At 40.2% G+C, this 15,994-nt stretch overlaps 1 protein-coding gene across 1 annotated transcript; it reads right to left on the reverse strand.

Annotated features, from left to right (window-relative positions):
* Positions 1-13,204: 13,204 nt before the first annotated feature.
* Positions 13,205-14,929, reverse strand: LOC133911194 (uncharacterized). Its single transcript, XM_062353401.1, has 2 exons — positions 14,114-14,929; positions 13,205-13,794 (listed from the first exon to the last, which is right to left on the reverse strand). The coding sequence occupies exons 1-2, from the start codon at positions 14,625-14,627 to the stop codon at positions 13,409-13,411; spliced, it is 900 nt and encodes a 299-aa protein (XP_062209385.1). The 5' UTR covers positions 14,628-14,929; the 3' UTR covers positions 13,205-13,408.
* Positions 14,930-15,994: the final 1,065 nt, after the last annotated feature.

Here is a 15,994-nt window from a genome sequence, read left to right on the forward strand (position 1 = left end):
AAGTTTAGGCCAACGGTAGAAAGTGTTGAATTTTTGTAAAAACGCCTATTCACCCCCCCTCTAGGCGACATCATTGTCCTTTCAATTGGTATCAGAGCCAAGTCTCTCTTTTCGGGCTTTACCGCCTAGAGAGTAAAGATGTCGACTAGCGGATTAGTGCACGTAGAGCCACTCCTTTTAGATGGTTCTAATTATTGTGATTGGAGTACTCGCATGCTTAATATCTTTAGGGCTATGGGTCCTCAAATAGAGCGAGTTGTAGATGTGAGCATTTCTCCTCCTAATGATAAACTCATATCACCCGAAGAGGAAGAGAAATGCATACATCTCAATGCTCAAGCTACTAATGTCTTATTTGATGATTTGAGCATAGATGTTATTGAATCAATCTTACCGCTTGAAGACGCTCATCTCATTTGGACTACTCTTAAAGAAAGATATGACAAGCCCAAATGTGATGAAGAAGAACTTCTTCCAAAGACGTCATTTGTGGAATGCTCTACTTCATCATCACACCATGAAGAGCACCAAATGACTTTCTCGTTTGTCCAAGAGGATGTCACTCCGTCATCCACTTCACCAACATTTAACAACGAGCAAGGTAATGAAATGGTGAGTGTTGTAAGTGAGTGTTCAATCCCTCCTTTGGACTTTAACAACACTTGCAATGAAATTTTCATATCTAGTAATGTTGTTAAGCCTTGTATATCATCTAGTGCTAAAATGTCTATTCATCATGATGATATGGTTTCTTGTTCTCATAACGATGCATCTATTTCCATTAGTACTTGTGAGACTAACATTTTGAAGGAAATAGAAGTCTATAAGAGACAAAGCCTAGGTGGAGAAGCCACAACAAAAATCAACAAGAAAGCTTCATCTAGGAGAAGATCAAAGACAAGTCAAGCTTGCTATATTTGTCACCAACACGGACATTATAGCATGGATTGTCCTCAACTTGGAGGTGAAGCATCCACTTCTCCAAGGTGCTCATCCCCTCATATCGATTCTCCATTGTGCCTTATGGCAAAAGGTAAAAGGAAATCGGTAAGTGAGATTAATAATGCTAAAGCTAGTTCTAGTGCTAGTGATAGTGATGAGCTCGGATTTGATCTTTTGAGCAAAAAGAATATGTCTAAAATGATCAAACTCTTGCGTATAATACAAGATCATGAGGAAAGCCTAGAGAGGCAAGAGGAATTCCTCATTGAGAAAATTGAGGAATTTAATGCTTTAAATGTAAAATATGAAGAACTTGAAGAATCTCATAGTTCTTTATCTAATCTTTATGGGGATCTTAAAGTTAAGCATATTTTTTTGATTGATAAATTAGATGCTATGCCTCTAGTGGATTTAGAAAAATCATGTCCTAATTGCAATTCTTTATCTAAGGACAAATCCACTATTTTTCCTATTGATGATGCTTATGCTACTAACTCTAATTCTTATGTAGCATCTTTGGAGAAAGAAAATATTGAGCTAAGAGCTCAAGTTGAAAAGCTTTCTAGCAAGTATGTGGCTTTGCAAGAAAATCATGATGAGCTTGTGTGCTCTCATGAAAGTCTTGTGGACTCACATGCCATGCTAGAAATAGCTCATGAGGATGTGGTAACAACGGTAAAATCCTATAAACCTCATGTGGACATTAGCACACATTCTTTGCATAATATCGATTTAACATGTGCTAGTTCTAGCAATTCATTTAATGTCAATTCTATATACAATGATGAATTGCCTACTAATCTTTGTTGCTCTAAAGCTAATATTTTCCCTAGTGTTGCTTGTAATATTGATAGCAAAGGGAAAAGTGAGAAGCACAAAGATTATGGACTTGATGCAAAATCCAACAAGAAGAACAAGTCCAATAATGTCATGATCAAGGGGCAAAATCAAAAGAAAATTAAGGCTTTCATCACTTGCTTCAAGTGCAAGAAGGAGGGTCACTATGTGAGAGATTGCTCCTTGAGGAAGGAAGAGAAGGACATGATCAAGAGCCAAGATAAGAAGATGGCTCATGTCAAGTGCTTCAAGTGCTCAAGCATGGGACACTATGCCTCTATGTGTTCCAACAAGGTTGATGACAATACCACACTTCCAAAGAAGAAAACAAGAAGAAGCAAGAGGAAGTGTTATGGATGCAATGAGAAGGGACATGAAATTGCATCATGCCTCTACATGAAGAATGAAGGTCTTATGTCATCAAGGAAGAGGCTCACCGGCAAGGAAGCAAGCAAGAAGCAAGATGAGAAGGCATCTTGCAAGGATAAGCACCGCATTTGCTACATTTGCCGGGCCAAGGGACATATTGGTAAAAATTGTCCTATTGGTAACATTCCTGAGCCTAACTCTTCAATTGATAATGATTTATCGCTTAGGAAGGCTAAAAATGGTACTTATGTTGCTAAGGTGATTAGTTCATCTCATGCTAATGCAAAAACCATTTGGGTGCCTAAATCTTTCATGACTAACCTTAAAGGACCCAACATGGTTTGGGTACCACAAAGTACTTAATTTGCTAAATAGGTACTTGGAGATGTATTGAAGACTTGGCTTACTTGAGAAGAACTATATTGAATATCTCATCTCAAGAATCGTTCAAATTGGGCTTTCTCATGATATTTGGAAAGAAGTGCCAAGAGTGTGGATTATTGCTTTATTTCTATCTTCAATGACATCTCGGCAACAAGTATCTAACTTAAGCCATCTAGCCACTTATCTTAGCATAGGTGCAAATGTTCACAATTTTTCATGGTCGTTAGCACTTGATTATGGCTAGGTAAAATTTGAGCAAAATTTATACTTTGTGTAATATGATGCTTTTAATGGCTCTCTAGTAGAGCAAGATCTTGTTAATAATATAGGTGATGGATACTTTGTGATGGTTATGGAAGATGAACTTAATTTACATGATTGCATGGTTGTAAGTTCATTCTTAGCACAAGTATTTCCATTGTAAAGTTTTTTTTTACCTTAACTCAAAATATAGGGTAAACTCCTCTAGATTCTTGAATGAACTAAGTGCATATTACAAGTAATTCAAGTACTTGGATGCACATATATATGGGGAGCTCATCCTATATTTTGTGCTTTGAGACTAATATTTCTTCAAGTAAAATTTGTGTTTAGTCTCTTGGTAAAATAGAGGGTATTGGAGACTTGGCTAATTATTTAAAGATTTATCTAATTGATTAAAGAGTCAAGTTTTGTGGAATTATGTTTATTATTGCCCAATGTCACTCTATGGAGGTAACTCTCTATCACAGTAATTTCAGGCATATGAACAGTATTTTCAGCCTTTTTCAATTTAAGTTTTATTGCATATCTCTTGTTAGAATTGAGTAATTTTTGTCACCTTAGGATTGTAATTTCCACACTTCTTTAGGGTGATTGTGCACTAGTTGAGCCTAGCATATTTAGGTTTTTCTCTTGTGAAAAACTCGTTAGTTTATATTCCGCTGCAAGTTTAGGCCAACGGTAGAAAGTGTTGAATTTTTGTAAAAACGCCTATTCACCCCCCCTCTAGGCGACATCATTGTCCTTTCATTGCTTGACATAGATCTCTTCTTTTTATGAAACCATTTAGGAAAGCACTTTTAACATCCATTTGATACAACTTGAACCCTTTGAATGCGGCAAATGCAAGGAGGATCCTAATGGCTTCTAGCCTAGCTACCGGTGTAAAGATCTCTCCAAAATCTACTCCCTTTATTTCAGTGAAACCTTGAGCCACAATTCTAGCTTTGTTTCTCACTACAGATGCATCCTCCCTATGTTCGTTTTTGAAAACCCATTTTGTGCCTATGATGTGAATATTAGAGGGTTGCTCTACAAGGACCCAAACTTGATTTCTCTCGAAGTTTTCTAATTCCTCATGCATAGCATTGACCCAATTTGAATCAAATAAATCATGTCCAACATCATGGGACTCAAAGGAAGTAATGAATTCAGAATCAGTAAATTGAGCATGAGAAGCGGATTTGGACCGCGTTACCCTTTCATTGATGTCACCGATCATCATCTATGGAGGGTCTCGCCGCTTAATGTGTTGACTCACCGAATGAACTCAGGAAGGACAAACAATGTCCATATGGAGAAGTTCTCCCAGTCGTTCAGTCATCACCAGATTGACTGGTGGGTGAGAGACAACAACCATCTTGCCATGCTAACAAGGAACACAAATAAGATTCTTCTTAAACATGAGCTTGGACAATCCTTGAATCAAGCCTAGGGCACTCAAACGAGTAAGGAAATCAAAGCTTAGCCTCGTATGCCACATCCAAAGCTCAGAAGAAGGTTAAGCAATCAAACAATGAGAAGAACCAAGAGACTAAAAAAATTAGCTCTAAAAACTCTCTCAACTCTAGAAATCTGGCAAATCAAAACGTTTGAATAATCAAGAAATCAAGAAATATCATGTTTGAAATACACTTTCAAGTCCTCATCTAGCAACTGAGATAAAAAAAGCAGATTGTATCCCAAATGCTGTACCAAAGCCACATCTTTGAGAGTAAAACTCTCATTCACCTTTACCATACCTTTAGCTTTCACCCTTCCTTTACAATCATCCCTGAAAGTGATGTACTTATGCCGCTTCATCGAGGTGAGGCTGGAGAACCATGATGCATATTCGGTCATATGGCACGAACAACTATAGTCAATGAGCCACTTGTTCTCCAGGTTTTCGCCTGTCATCTACATGTGAAAAGAATAGTAGGTGGATGACTTAGTACTAGAGTTAGTCATAAACGTTTTGGGAATCCAGTACTGAGTCATCCGCTCTGAAGCAGTAAAAGCATGTGCATGTAAATCAGCACTAGAATACTGGGGATAAGAACCACAAAGAGGAAAACGTGGTCCACCAATGCGCTGCAACTCATGACCTCTTACACGTGAACCTAAACCATATAAGTTATGGTAAGATCCACGCTAGACACCACCTCTAGGAGGAAACTGAGGAGCGCTCGAGTCTCGTGAGTAAGAACGAAGAAAAGCCTCATGTACACCAAAAGAGGGGTGATACATGTCCCGAGTACTCCACTCCCTCTCACGTCGCTCATCCCTCCCACGACAGAAGCAAAACCCAATCAATTGACACTCTCTAACAGTAGGTACAGTGGAAGCGTCTCTCAGAAACTCGACTGCTGATCACTCTAGGCTCTCTCACAGAAACTCTCACCTTAGGTTGTGGATCTTTCTTGGGTTATGGTGTGGGTTTCTTCTTGATGGGTTATAGTGTTGGTTTCTTCTTGATGAGTGGTGATATGACATTAATCTTAGATTTTTTAGCTTTTAGGGTAGTAGATGTGGTGAACACAGTCTTACTCCCCCTATTGTATGCCATCCTCTAAAACCTCAAACCAAGAGCCAAAACCGTCTTGTCAGTACATATCTTGATCTTGGCCAAGATCAAATTTATTTTCCCCTTACCCTCTGAGCGCTTCTTCACTAGAGAAAGGAGGTACTCATTCTCCGTTAAGAGCTTCTAAGCTTGCCCTCTAACCCAGCTAAGCATTTCTTGAAAGAAAATGTAGGTGAAATAGTTCGGTTGTATGTCTTTCGAACACCTAACACTCTCCAATCTAGATTCTATCTCTTTAAGGCGCGCCTATCTTTCTGTTCGATATCCTTTGCAAGAAAAGGGAAATTCTTGCAAGTACCTAATATGGTAGACTTAAACTCCTCCTCAAGGAGCTTCTTCTTGGCACTCTCAAGCCGACTAGTGAATTGAGCATGCACATTCCGAAGCTCGATATGTTCATCCATGACAATCAAACAACTCCCACATTCCTCAACATTAGGTCTAAACCTAAGCAATGCAAGTTCAGTAGACACATACTCATACTTAGGCCTAAGGTCCTTTAACTTACGCACAATTTTCTTAAGTAACATATCCTGGATAACGAGAGCTTCATTCAAGGTATAGACTTAGATGGAAAGTTGGTCATAGGAAGGTGATACCTCGGAGGAATTGTGCTCGAGGTCGCTGTCGTTATCGTTGTCATCCGTCATAACACAGAGGTTGGTAAAGTCCTTGTTCTGCTTCTTCTCGTCCTTAGCTTCACCGTCATCTCCTCCTCCTCTGAGCTCTCCTCCTCGCTTGAAGAGGTGCTGATGTTGCCAATAGCTGCCATAAACCCCATAGAAGCTGCCTTGGTCGTCTTCTTGGTCATCTTATCACGGTTCTTCTTCTTGTGGTTGTCGTGGTCATGGTCGTGGTCTTCCTTCTTCTTGAGCTTGGGACATTTCGCCTTGATAAGAGTGGTGTCACTACACTCAAAGCAGGCATGAGTACCACCCCTCATCTGGTCTCGGTGATTATTGTAGAAATGAGCGAACTTCTTCACAATAAGAGAAATGTCCTCATCATCCAGTGCGTTCACTTGCTTCTCCGTGATAAAAACCAAGGAAGACAAAATAAATCCACTTGGTGAAGTGTTAGCACAAGAAAAGCTAGCTCCTACATGATTGCCACCATTAGATCCGGAAACCAACGCCATGTTCTGAGACAGGAGGTTTCTGAGACCTATCCGAGCCACCTTGACTATCTCGATGGACTTGAGCTTGCTGAAGAGTTCATCATAAGTCAATATATCATAACCTGGTGACTCTTATATGCTCGAGATCTTTACTTCTCATATGCTATGATCAAGAGCATAGAGAAGCTTCATCTCCCTCATGATCAGAGTAGGGCAAAACACCAGTGGATATAAGGTTGTTAATAATTCTATCAAATCTAGCAAACATAGCATCCAAAGATTCATCAGGTCCTTGCACAAATATTTGATATTCTTGGTTATTTGTGCTTTGGTGTTTAGCCTTAATCTTATTAGTGCCTTCATAAAAGACACTAAAAGTAGATTAGATCTCCCGGGCAGTACATAGGTGTTGAACCCTGTCAAACTTATTCTGACTCAGACTTGTGAATAAATATTTCTAGCCTTGTTGTTAGCCTCATACTATTCAATTTGAACTTGAGTCGTCCGAACATCAGGGATCTCATAGTTGGAATCAATTATCTCCTAAATTGCACTTCCTTGACTTAGAAGATAAGCCTTCATGCGCACCTTCCAGTACGAAAAGTCTCGACCATCAAACAATAGAATTTTTCCACTTCTCTCTATTGTTGCCTATGGATCACACAGCTTTTTAAGGTTAACAAGTGATCAAACCGGCTCTGGTACCAATTAAAAGACCGAGATTAGCGACTAGAGAGGGGCGAATAGGCGCCTCAACAAATTAGCCGCCTAACGGAGTTGCCTATGTGAGGCATCAAAATAGCCTTCGCAGCGAGTGGATGAATGGAGCGAGAAGAATGCTTTCTTAGAATTGATTTGTTTTATTTTGAAACTGATAGTCTTCTCCTATTTGATCACCCAATGCACCTCAAAACCTCAGCGGAAGCAAAAACACTAGAGGGGCAAATTAAGAAGAGAAGTTCAGAGGTAACTTGACTCCACGGATGGTATATGACTAGGGGTGAAAATAGTTTCGATCATTTTTGGGTGATCCGATTCGGAATTGGAAGCAGATAGAATTTTCGAAATAGGCATCAGATATTTTCGGCTTGGAATTAGCATCGGATATTTTTTTTTTAGAATTGGCGTAGCAGTTTCTGACGAAACTGACATCAGCATTGGATATCCAGAGTACCTAAGTTCGGATTTTATCCGAATGGCCTAAGCCCAACAGGCATCAGCCCATCCTTGTCCAGCAGGTAGCAGCCCATCCCTAGCCATCGTAGCTGAACAAATGAAGTGGCCAACCCTAGTCGATAATCGCTATTCCTGTAGGCACCGTCCGATTCGCTTCTGTCTGTCAAGACACACCTCCTCATTGTTGCGACAGCCTGGCCTTCTGTGTCGCCTATAGGCTACAGGCTTGTCCAGGACACACCGGTGCCACCCGCCTATCCCGCAAGCACTGGTCGTGTCACCTTGTTTGGTTAGTTCACTCTGCACTCTTTCTCATTGCCTTAGTTGTTAGCTTGTTGCTGGCTTGCTGTTCTGCTAAATTACTCTTTCTCGTGTATCAGTACTTACTGATGTTACTGTTACTGGTGCATTCACAAACATTGCCTTTTGAATTATTGTCTCCTTCGTGTTTTCTTTTATTTTGATCTAGATTTGTGATGGAAGTTGGAAGTGGAGGTGTTGGAAATTCAACTGCACTCATGGTTGCATCATCGCCGGCTATTCCTATGATGGCGCCCTCATATCTGGCCGGGGTTGATCCTATTGCAAATGCAAGGATAGAAGTTGATTTGACTGATGAAACTAAGAACACTGTGGCATATCCTACTGCAAAGAGATAGAAGAAGTGCAGCTCTGGAATTTGGGTACACTTCATCAAGTATGAGGTTAAGAAGAAAGGTCCAGGTGGCTCTGTGATTAAAGAGCTTTGGGCTAAATGCAAGAAGTTTGGGTGTCTTTACAAGGATTAAGCTGAGAGCCACATGAGCATATCCCTCATTTGGAATCATTTGTCGAACAAGCAGAACAAGCATGGACAACAATTGCTTCAAGTATAGAAGGGTAGAGGCAGTAGTGAAACTGTGTCACTGGAGACTTACATATATGATGAGGATGTTAGTTTGAAAAAGTTTTACTTGGCAATCATTAAGCATGAGTATCCCTTCAATATTGTTGAGCATGAATACTTGGTCGATTTATCAAGTCTTTGCAACCCACTTTTCCAATTAAGAGCCATCCCACTATTAGGAAAGACATTCTGGGCATTTTTTTGGAGGAAAAGAAGTTATATGAGTATTTCATAACACTCCCATGCTGTTTTAGTACTACTATGGATATGTGAACATCTAACTAAAATAAAGGTTATATGTGCATCACAACCATTGTATAGATTATAATTGGTGCATGCAGAAAAGAATTCTTTAAGTTCATGCATGTAGAAAGAGTCATTTAGGAAAGAAGTTATGCCAAGAATTTTTATGATAATATTGTGGACTGGAATTTTGATAGAAGACTGATTGCACTTACTTTGGATAATGCGTCCTCTAATTATAAGTGTGTTAAGGGCTTTGTTTGTAAACTCAATAGTGAGCAATTTCCCTTACTTTGCAATGGACGGTTTTTTCAATGTAAGATGCTTGAATCATATATTGAACCTTGTTGCCCATGATGGTTTGAAGAAAATTACATCATCGATTTCAAATATCAAAAACACAATTGAAATTTTAAAGAACTCTCTATTGCAATGGGAGGAATTTAAAAAATGTGCAACCGAAGTTAACTTGTATAACACAAAGGGCCTCTCCTTGGATGTTCCCAAAAGGTGGAACTCCACATATCTCATGTTGAGGAATGCTATCTACTATAAGTATGCTTTCGTAGGCTTTTTCTTCAGCATCATAGCAGATATATGAAATGTACACCAATTAAGGAAGATTGGAGTATGACAGTATCATTGTGTAGGTGTTTGAAGCATTTTCATGAAGCAACAGAACTCTTCTCTGGTGTTAAATATCCAACTGCAAATATATTTTTTCATAAGTTTTGTGATATTAAGCTTACAATTAATAGTTGGTGTGCTAGTGGTGATTTAGTTATAAAGGATATGGCTAATTCTATGAAAACAAAATATGATAAGTATTGGGAAAAGTCCAACATGACTCTTGCTATAGCAAGCTTTTTTGATCCAAGTACAAGTTACACCTGATCAAGTTCTATGCTTTAAAGATCTTTGGTGACTCTAAAGCTATAGTTGATGAGTTCAAAAAGGTTGGAAATGATTTGTTCCAAGCTTATGTGTCAACCACACCTGGAACTACAAACAAAATAGTTGTTGTCCCTGAAGTGGTTATAGAAAAAGATGTTGTTGATGACATTGATAACATGTTTGATGAGAGTGGCAACAACAACCTCGATGATCAACATCTTGAAGAATTCTTGTATGGAAGAAGTGAGGAAGGGCACTATAATAAAATTGAGTTGGAGCTTTATATGGAACAACCACTAGTGCGTTGGTCTACAACAACAAATCAAGCATTTGATATATTGTTATGGTGGAAAACCAAACGAGCTGAATTTACTATCCCGTCTAGATTAGCTCGTGATGTTTTACCTATTCAAGCGTCAACTGTTGCTTCTAAGTCAGCCTTCAGTGCTGGTGGACGTGTTGTTGATCCCTTCTGAAGTTTTACATCTTGATCATGAGGTTGTGAAGCTTTGATATGCACAAGAGATTGGACTACAACATGTAGGAAAGGTAATACTATTTTTTAGCTCTATTTTCCTTGTAGTCAAGTTCTGATTTTCTTGACATTACTAGATGTTAACTCCATATTTGATTCAAAAAAAATCATTGGATCTATGGTCACTGAGATGGACATTGATGGTTGAGAGAAACGTTTCGCAGAATTGATGACAAATGTTTGCTCTTCTCTATACTCACATATGCATGTCTTTATATGTCTACTTTTTCTTCTCGTTTGATGTTTTTCTAAGACTTAATATGACACCTCCACTAAGATAGTTAGTAATTAGTGTAGTAAGTAGGCAATAACAATAGCAAGAGAAAATTGGCAATATCAATAAGTAGTGCAGCTGTGCAGCCCTTGGCTGGCAACCTTGAGAGAATGGTTGTTCCACAAGTTCTTTTTTACTTCTTCTTTTGCTTCCATCCAATATTTTCTATTGGGTTTTGCACACAAAGCTCAACATAACTCTCTCTTCCATACTCTTTATGGCTTGGACTTTCATTAGTAGAGTGGTTGCACAAATGTTTGTTTACCCAGGTTTATCCATATATTTTCTTTGATGGCAATGATCAAGAAGTAGTTGCATACTTACATCCAAACCTTTCAATTTTGTCTTTGGGGAGTATACCAGGTGGTCATTGTAGTCAAAGTGGTCATAGCATAGCATCATTATTATTGTTTGGCTATAATGCTTTATGCTTTTTAGAAGAGTGGACACTGTAAAGACTTGGGGTTTGTAGCTCGTTTGGTAGTGGCCTATCCCTTTCAGAAGACATCCAGTAATCCAATTTTCATTGTATTACTACCCTAACAATATTAATGGTATATTTTGGGTTGTTACTGGAAAGTGAATAATAAATTTGTTACTATGTGCTACAGGATCAGGCGGAGGTGGAACCAGATGATGTAGAGCAAGAAAAGGACATGATAGATGAAGAGTGAAACAATGGACTAGGAGTTGGAGCGAGGGGAGTGGCTGCGTTATGAAATCAACATATGTTATGTTTACTAATTTCCTAGCTTTGTGACTTGTGAGTTCTTAATAAACTAAGTTTAAAGGTGTATTAAGTTTAAATATTGTTTATTATTCAAATGACCAAGTGTATAGACTATATTATCATAGCTATTGCGTATAAACTTCCTAGCATGAATATGTTATTTGCTTTTGTTATGGTCTTATGAACAATTTGAGTGGTCTTTTATGTTCTGGTAAATATTGCTGGCCGTATTAGTTTTCGAACCATATTCGTTTCTGACATTATCTGTGATTATATTCGCGTCCGAACTATCCGTATTCAAATCCATTTCCGGTAAAAAAAAAAAATATGGTTTCAAATATAGTCAAGCCTTGTTCCAACCGATTCCGAGCTGTTTTCACCCATATATATGAACCATATGTTCTATTCAAAACCATTTCATATGTCTTTATATATAAAAGCTTGTAATTTTGAATCAACACGAGCTACCTAGAGAAGAAAAAACCCCCAAGTTAATAGACTAAAGGCAAGAGAATTCAATACCCACTTATACACATATGTGTGTGAATTTTATGTTTCTAACAATAAAGAGGATAACTTCACAAGGTGCTAAAATTTTAGCTCAAAACCAAACCGAAAATTGCATCTAAAAGGAAAAACTTACAACAATACACAGAGCCAATAGCGGGAGACTAGAAGGAGATGAACTCGAACACGGAAGGAAACTTGCACTTTATTCCAACAAAAGATCAACCCTATTTTAAGCAGATTACAAAGTATTTTCCTTTCACAAAAACTCTAATATATTACAAAGGCCAATCCCATCCTCTCCCCTCCTCTAAAATCCTAGCTCTTAAACATAAATGGCTGGCTCAAACCTTCCCTACAACCCTACTCTTCTATTTATAAACTTAGAGAGTTAGTTAAGCCTTTAAATTTCCTTATTTCTAAAATATCCCTAGCCTACAATGACCTACCTACTACCGTGATATTTTAGTCTATTTTCCGCTCCATTTATCGAATGGCCGTGACACCTTCACGACTTAGCTTTGCCTCGACGATAGCTCCACGATGACATCACGTGCACTTCACCCCTCCACGGTTTTGATGCCAAACCGCGAAACCGCCTCACACGTTTCTCAAAACGTGACTTGTAGCTGCTTTGTTTGACCTCAAGCAAGTATCCCGATGTCGATATGTGTATTCTGTCTTATGATCTTGACTGCTGACAAGTCCCTCCCGCTCCTAATCCCTCGGGCTGCCTGTCAATTGCACCGACATCCACTTCGCTTGACTTTATTAACACGTCATCTTCATTCTTCTTTCAAACTTTGCTCGACCTCCATGTCCACAGTTAGGTTCACCGTCGACTCCGCCTGACCTCCTCGATCGTCTGTCACCGAACACCCCACTTGGCCCTAATTATCCCGCCGTCAGTCGCCAAATTGCATCATCACCTATATATCATAAGGCAAGCAGATATGTATCTCCAAAACACTATGTAAACTTATCACAAATTAGTTCAAATAAAATCCCTATTGAAAAAGACAGTCCAAAGAAAAATATGAACATCAGATGTTCTGATGTGTAGTCTCTAAACATCGAACCATCCAGTGAGTACAATAATTCATTCTCTGAAAATCTCTCGAAAAACCCTTGAAAAACTCTCCAATAAGTACAAAGTTTATCATCAGATCATCCGATAAATACAACTATATCAGATCTCATTTTGTAACATCTCTATTAAAACCTTTATGACTCACCCATCTTATCATTGGACTATTCATTATGCATTTTTTCTATGACATAAAAACAGGCTTCCCTAAAAAAAAACTACCCAATATTAACATCCCCTAAATACCAAACTATTTGGTGCAACATTTAAATTTTACTGACAAAAATAATACTCCAGCAAATACTAACTTTGATCATCGAACTATCCGATATATACAATTTTCACACACCAAACCATCCTGTAAGCATAATTTCTTTAAACTCAAACGCAAAAATATAAACTTTATTTTCTTTTTACTTTAGGTCAATCATAATTATATTTACAACCTATAAACATGCTTAAACAATTCTAAACCACAAATTGTACAGAAACTTAGCAATCACTCAGCGGAATGACACATTTCAACTTATTTCTCGAAGCCTCAAATTGTACAGAAACTCTACTCTGTTTTTTTCTGATAAACCCTCCTCGGTTCTCTGATCAACAAGGTGTTGTTCCTGCCAATGTACAATGTGAAGCAAGCATGTCGCAGACGGTTTCTCTCCGGATGTCCTCGAAGATGAGGGTCTCTATCCTGGTGCCGATCTCCCTGACCTCGGGCTTGAGCTCCCGCCATTGATGCATGGGCTGTGACAGGTCCAGCTCCATCATCTTTGGGATCCTGGAGATCTCACCCGCGATCTTCTCCCATGAGGAGATCTGCTCCTCTACGGACTTGCTGTTTCTAACCATCTCTTCATCACTTTCGTCCACCTCCATTTCGCAGAACTTGTCGTGGAGGTTGTAGGTGAAGCATGGGGAGGTCGGGCCCAGGAAAGCTTCAGATGGAGGTGAGCTCCCCGAGGTTGATGCCTTCTCATCCTCCCCTGTCACAAGAGCAGAGCAAAGTAATTAACCTAAACAAGCGAATCTGCATTCAGCTTCTGTCATTTTACTGAGAATACTGAAGAACACACAGCCGGGGATATATAAAAACAAAGTTTTGGCCTAGAAAAAAGAGTCAAGGAACAACTGCAGACAAGAAAAGGAAATCTTGAAATGATAACAAACATGCAGGGTAAAAGGATAGCACAATGTAGTAATATTACCAAGTTTAATCATGGATATTAACAAGTTTAATCATGGTATAACTAGTAGCTCAGCTACTGAATCAATTAGAACGGCAGTACATGTCAGAGAGCTTACAACAGGAATGCACCGGAGAGTCGTCGTCGAAGTGTAGCTCCAGGACGGAGACCGGGCTGAGCTGCCGCGACGAGTCCATCTCCATGTCCGCCTTCCACCTCATCCGCTCATCCTCACCAAACTCCATGGCGCGAGGGTCGCACTCGCCGCTGTCGCCGATAGAGCGCCCCAGCCGGCGGAACTCTCGTTCATTGCCATTGCCTGCGCCGGAGAAGCACCCGCCGCCGAGATCCTCCCAGTGCAGCACCCTCTGCATGGCCCTGCTGCACAGCACCTTGCTCAGCGCGGACCTCAGCCCGCTCACGCCACCCGCGCCGCCGCTCCTCCTCTTCTTGAACCCGTTGTTGCAGAGCCTGAGCAGCCGCCGGCACGCGGCCGCGGGGCAGCAGCCCGCTCCTCCTCCGCCGCCGCTCCCGCCACGGCCGCGGCGGGGCCTCCTTGCCTTGGCGGCCTCGACGAGGAACGGCTCCTGCTGCTCCTGCAGCAGCTCCGAGAGCCTCCTCGCAGCGGCCATCGCCTCGCCCCCTCCCCCTTCTTGGCGCTATGCACGCACGCACAGGCACAGCTCGCACCAGCTCACCGGGCAGCCGGTCAAGAAGACGCCACGAGGGCGGATGCTGCTCCGCTGCTCATCGCAAGGAGACGATGGGTCCGGTCATGGAAGCGGAGATGGCTTGGCTGGGCGCGGGTTCTTGTGCGCATGTGAAGGCAAGGCAGTGGAGGATGGCGCGGGGATCATAGTATTCTCATATCTTGGGGGCGTGCGAGGTTGAGGTCCCCCCGCGATTGGTTGTTGGGTAGTGGGAGGGGAGTGACTTACTGAGACAGGAGGGAGAGTGTGGGTGCGATCATGCGAGGAGGAGAGGAGGGGACGAGAGGTTCGTTACGTTTGAGTCCACATGTCAGTGATTACGTCGAAAGACAGTTCATGTAAGAGAAACCATTTGGGAAGGGAGGGAAATGTCCGCAGTGACAGATGAGGATTGACCTGATGTGTCGCAGTGGTTGGCATTGCTGGCTGGCTGAAAAAGCGTAATATAGTTTTCACCGCCTGTTCCGGCCTGCGTCGTGGTAAAACATTGCATGTCTGAAGATAAGAGTTAGCTCTTACTCTCTCCAATTATAATTATAAGTCGTTTTAGATTGATATAGGATTAAGAAAGTAGATCAAATAATTTTGTTGTCCTTTATTTATTTTGTATTGAAAAAGATGACTTATTTATTTGTGAGAGTGATAGTATTTATATTGAACAAAAATAAGAAAGGAATGAAAGAGAAAAAATACATAGAAGTTCAAAAATAATTTATATACGGAGTATTTTATAGATATATATGAGAATCTTATATCACTAGATTTTTATCAAGAGTTAACTCTGAATATGAAACATACCCTATTTCAATACATCTTTCCTCTTTAAGATATAAAAAATTAGAAACGTAAAAATCTATATAAGTTTTAAAAAATATGTTTAGTAGTTAGAGCTAACAGCATTGGAGCTGCCTTATACTCCCATCTGAAGATGCAACAGACGCATCCAGAGACAGTACCGGTAAACGGCAACAACAAAACTCCAGCGAAACACCCACATGTTGGCATGGCAGCAGCTCCCTGGCAAAACGATAGAACAGGCTTTTGGCTGCTCCAAATGTACATATTGCTAGCTTAGCTGCTACTGCCAGTTTTGAACTCTTGACTGTTCCAAAAGATTCAAACCAGGTCAACATTCGCTAATGGCGCCATGCTGTTGCCTCTAAGCTTGTGTTACCTGTAAGTTTGTTGCTAATCGTAGCACTTGCACACATATCTCACTCATTTCTGCATAGCATGCCTTTTCAAGTAAGGGTGTCATCGGATTGGATATAGATAAATATAGTTTATTA

The sequence above is a fragment of the Phragmites australis genome, chromosome 3 (genome assembly GCF_958298935.1).
Source record: "Phragmites australis chromosome 3, lpPhrAust1.1, whole genome shotgun sequence".
NCBI classification, from domain to species: Eukaryota; Viridiplantae; Streptophyta; class Magnoliopsida; order Poales; family Poaceae; genus Phragmites; species Phragmites australis.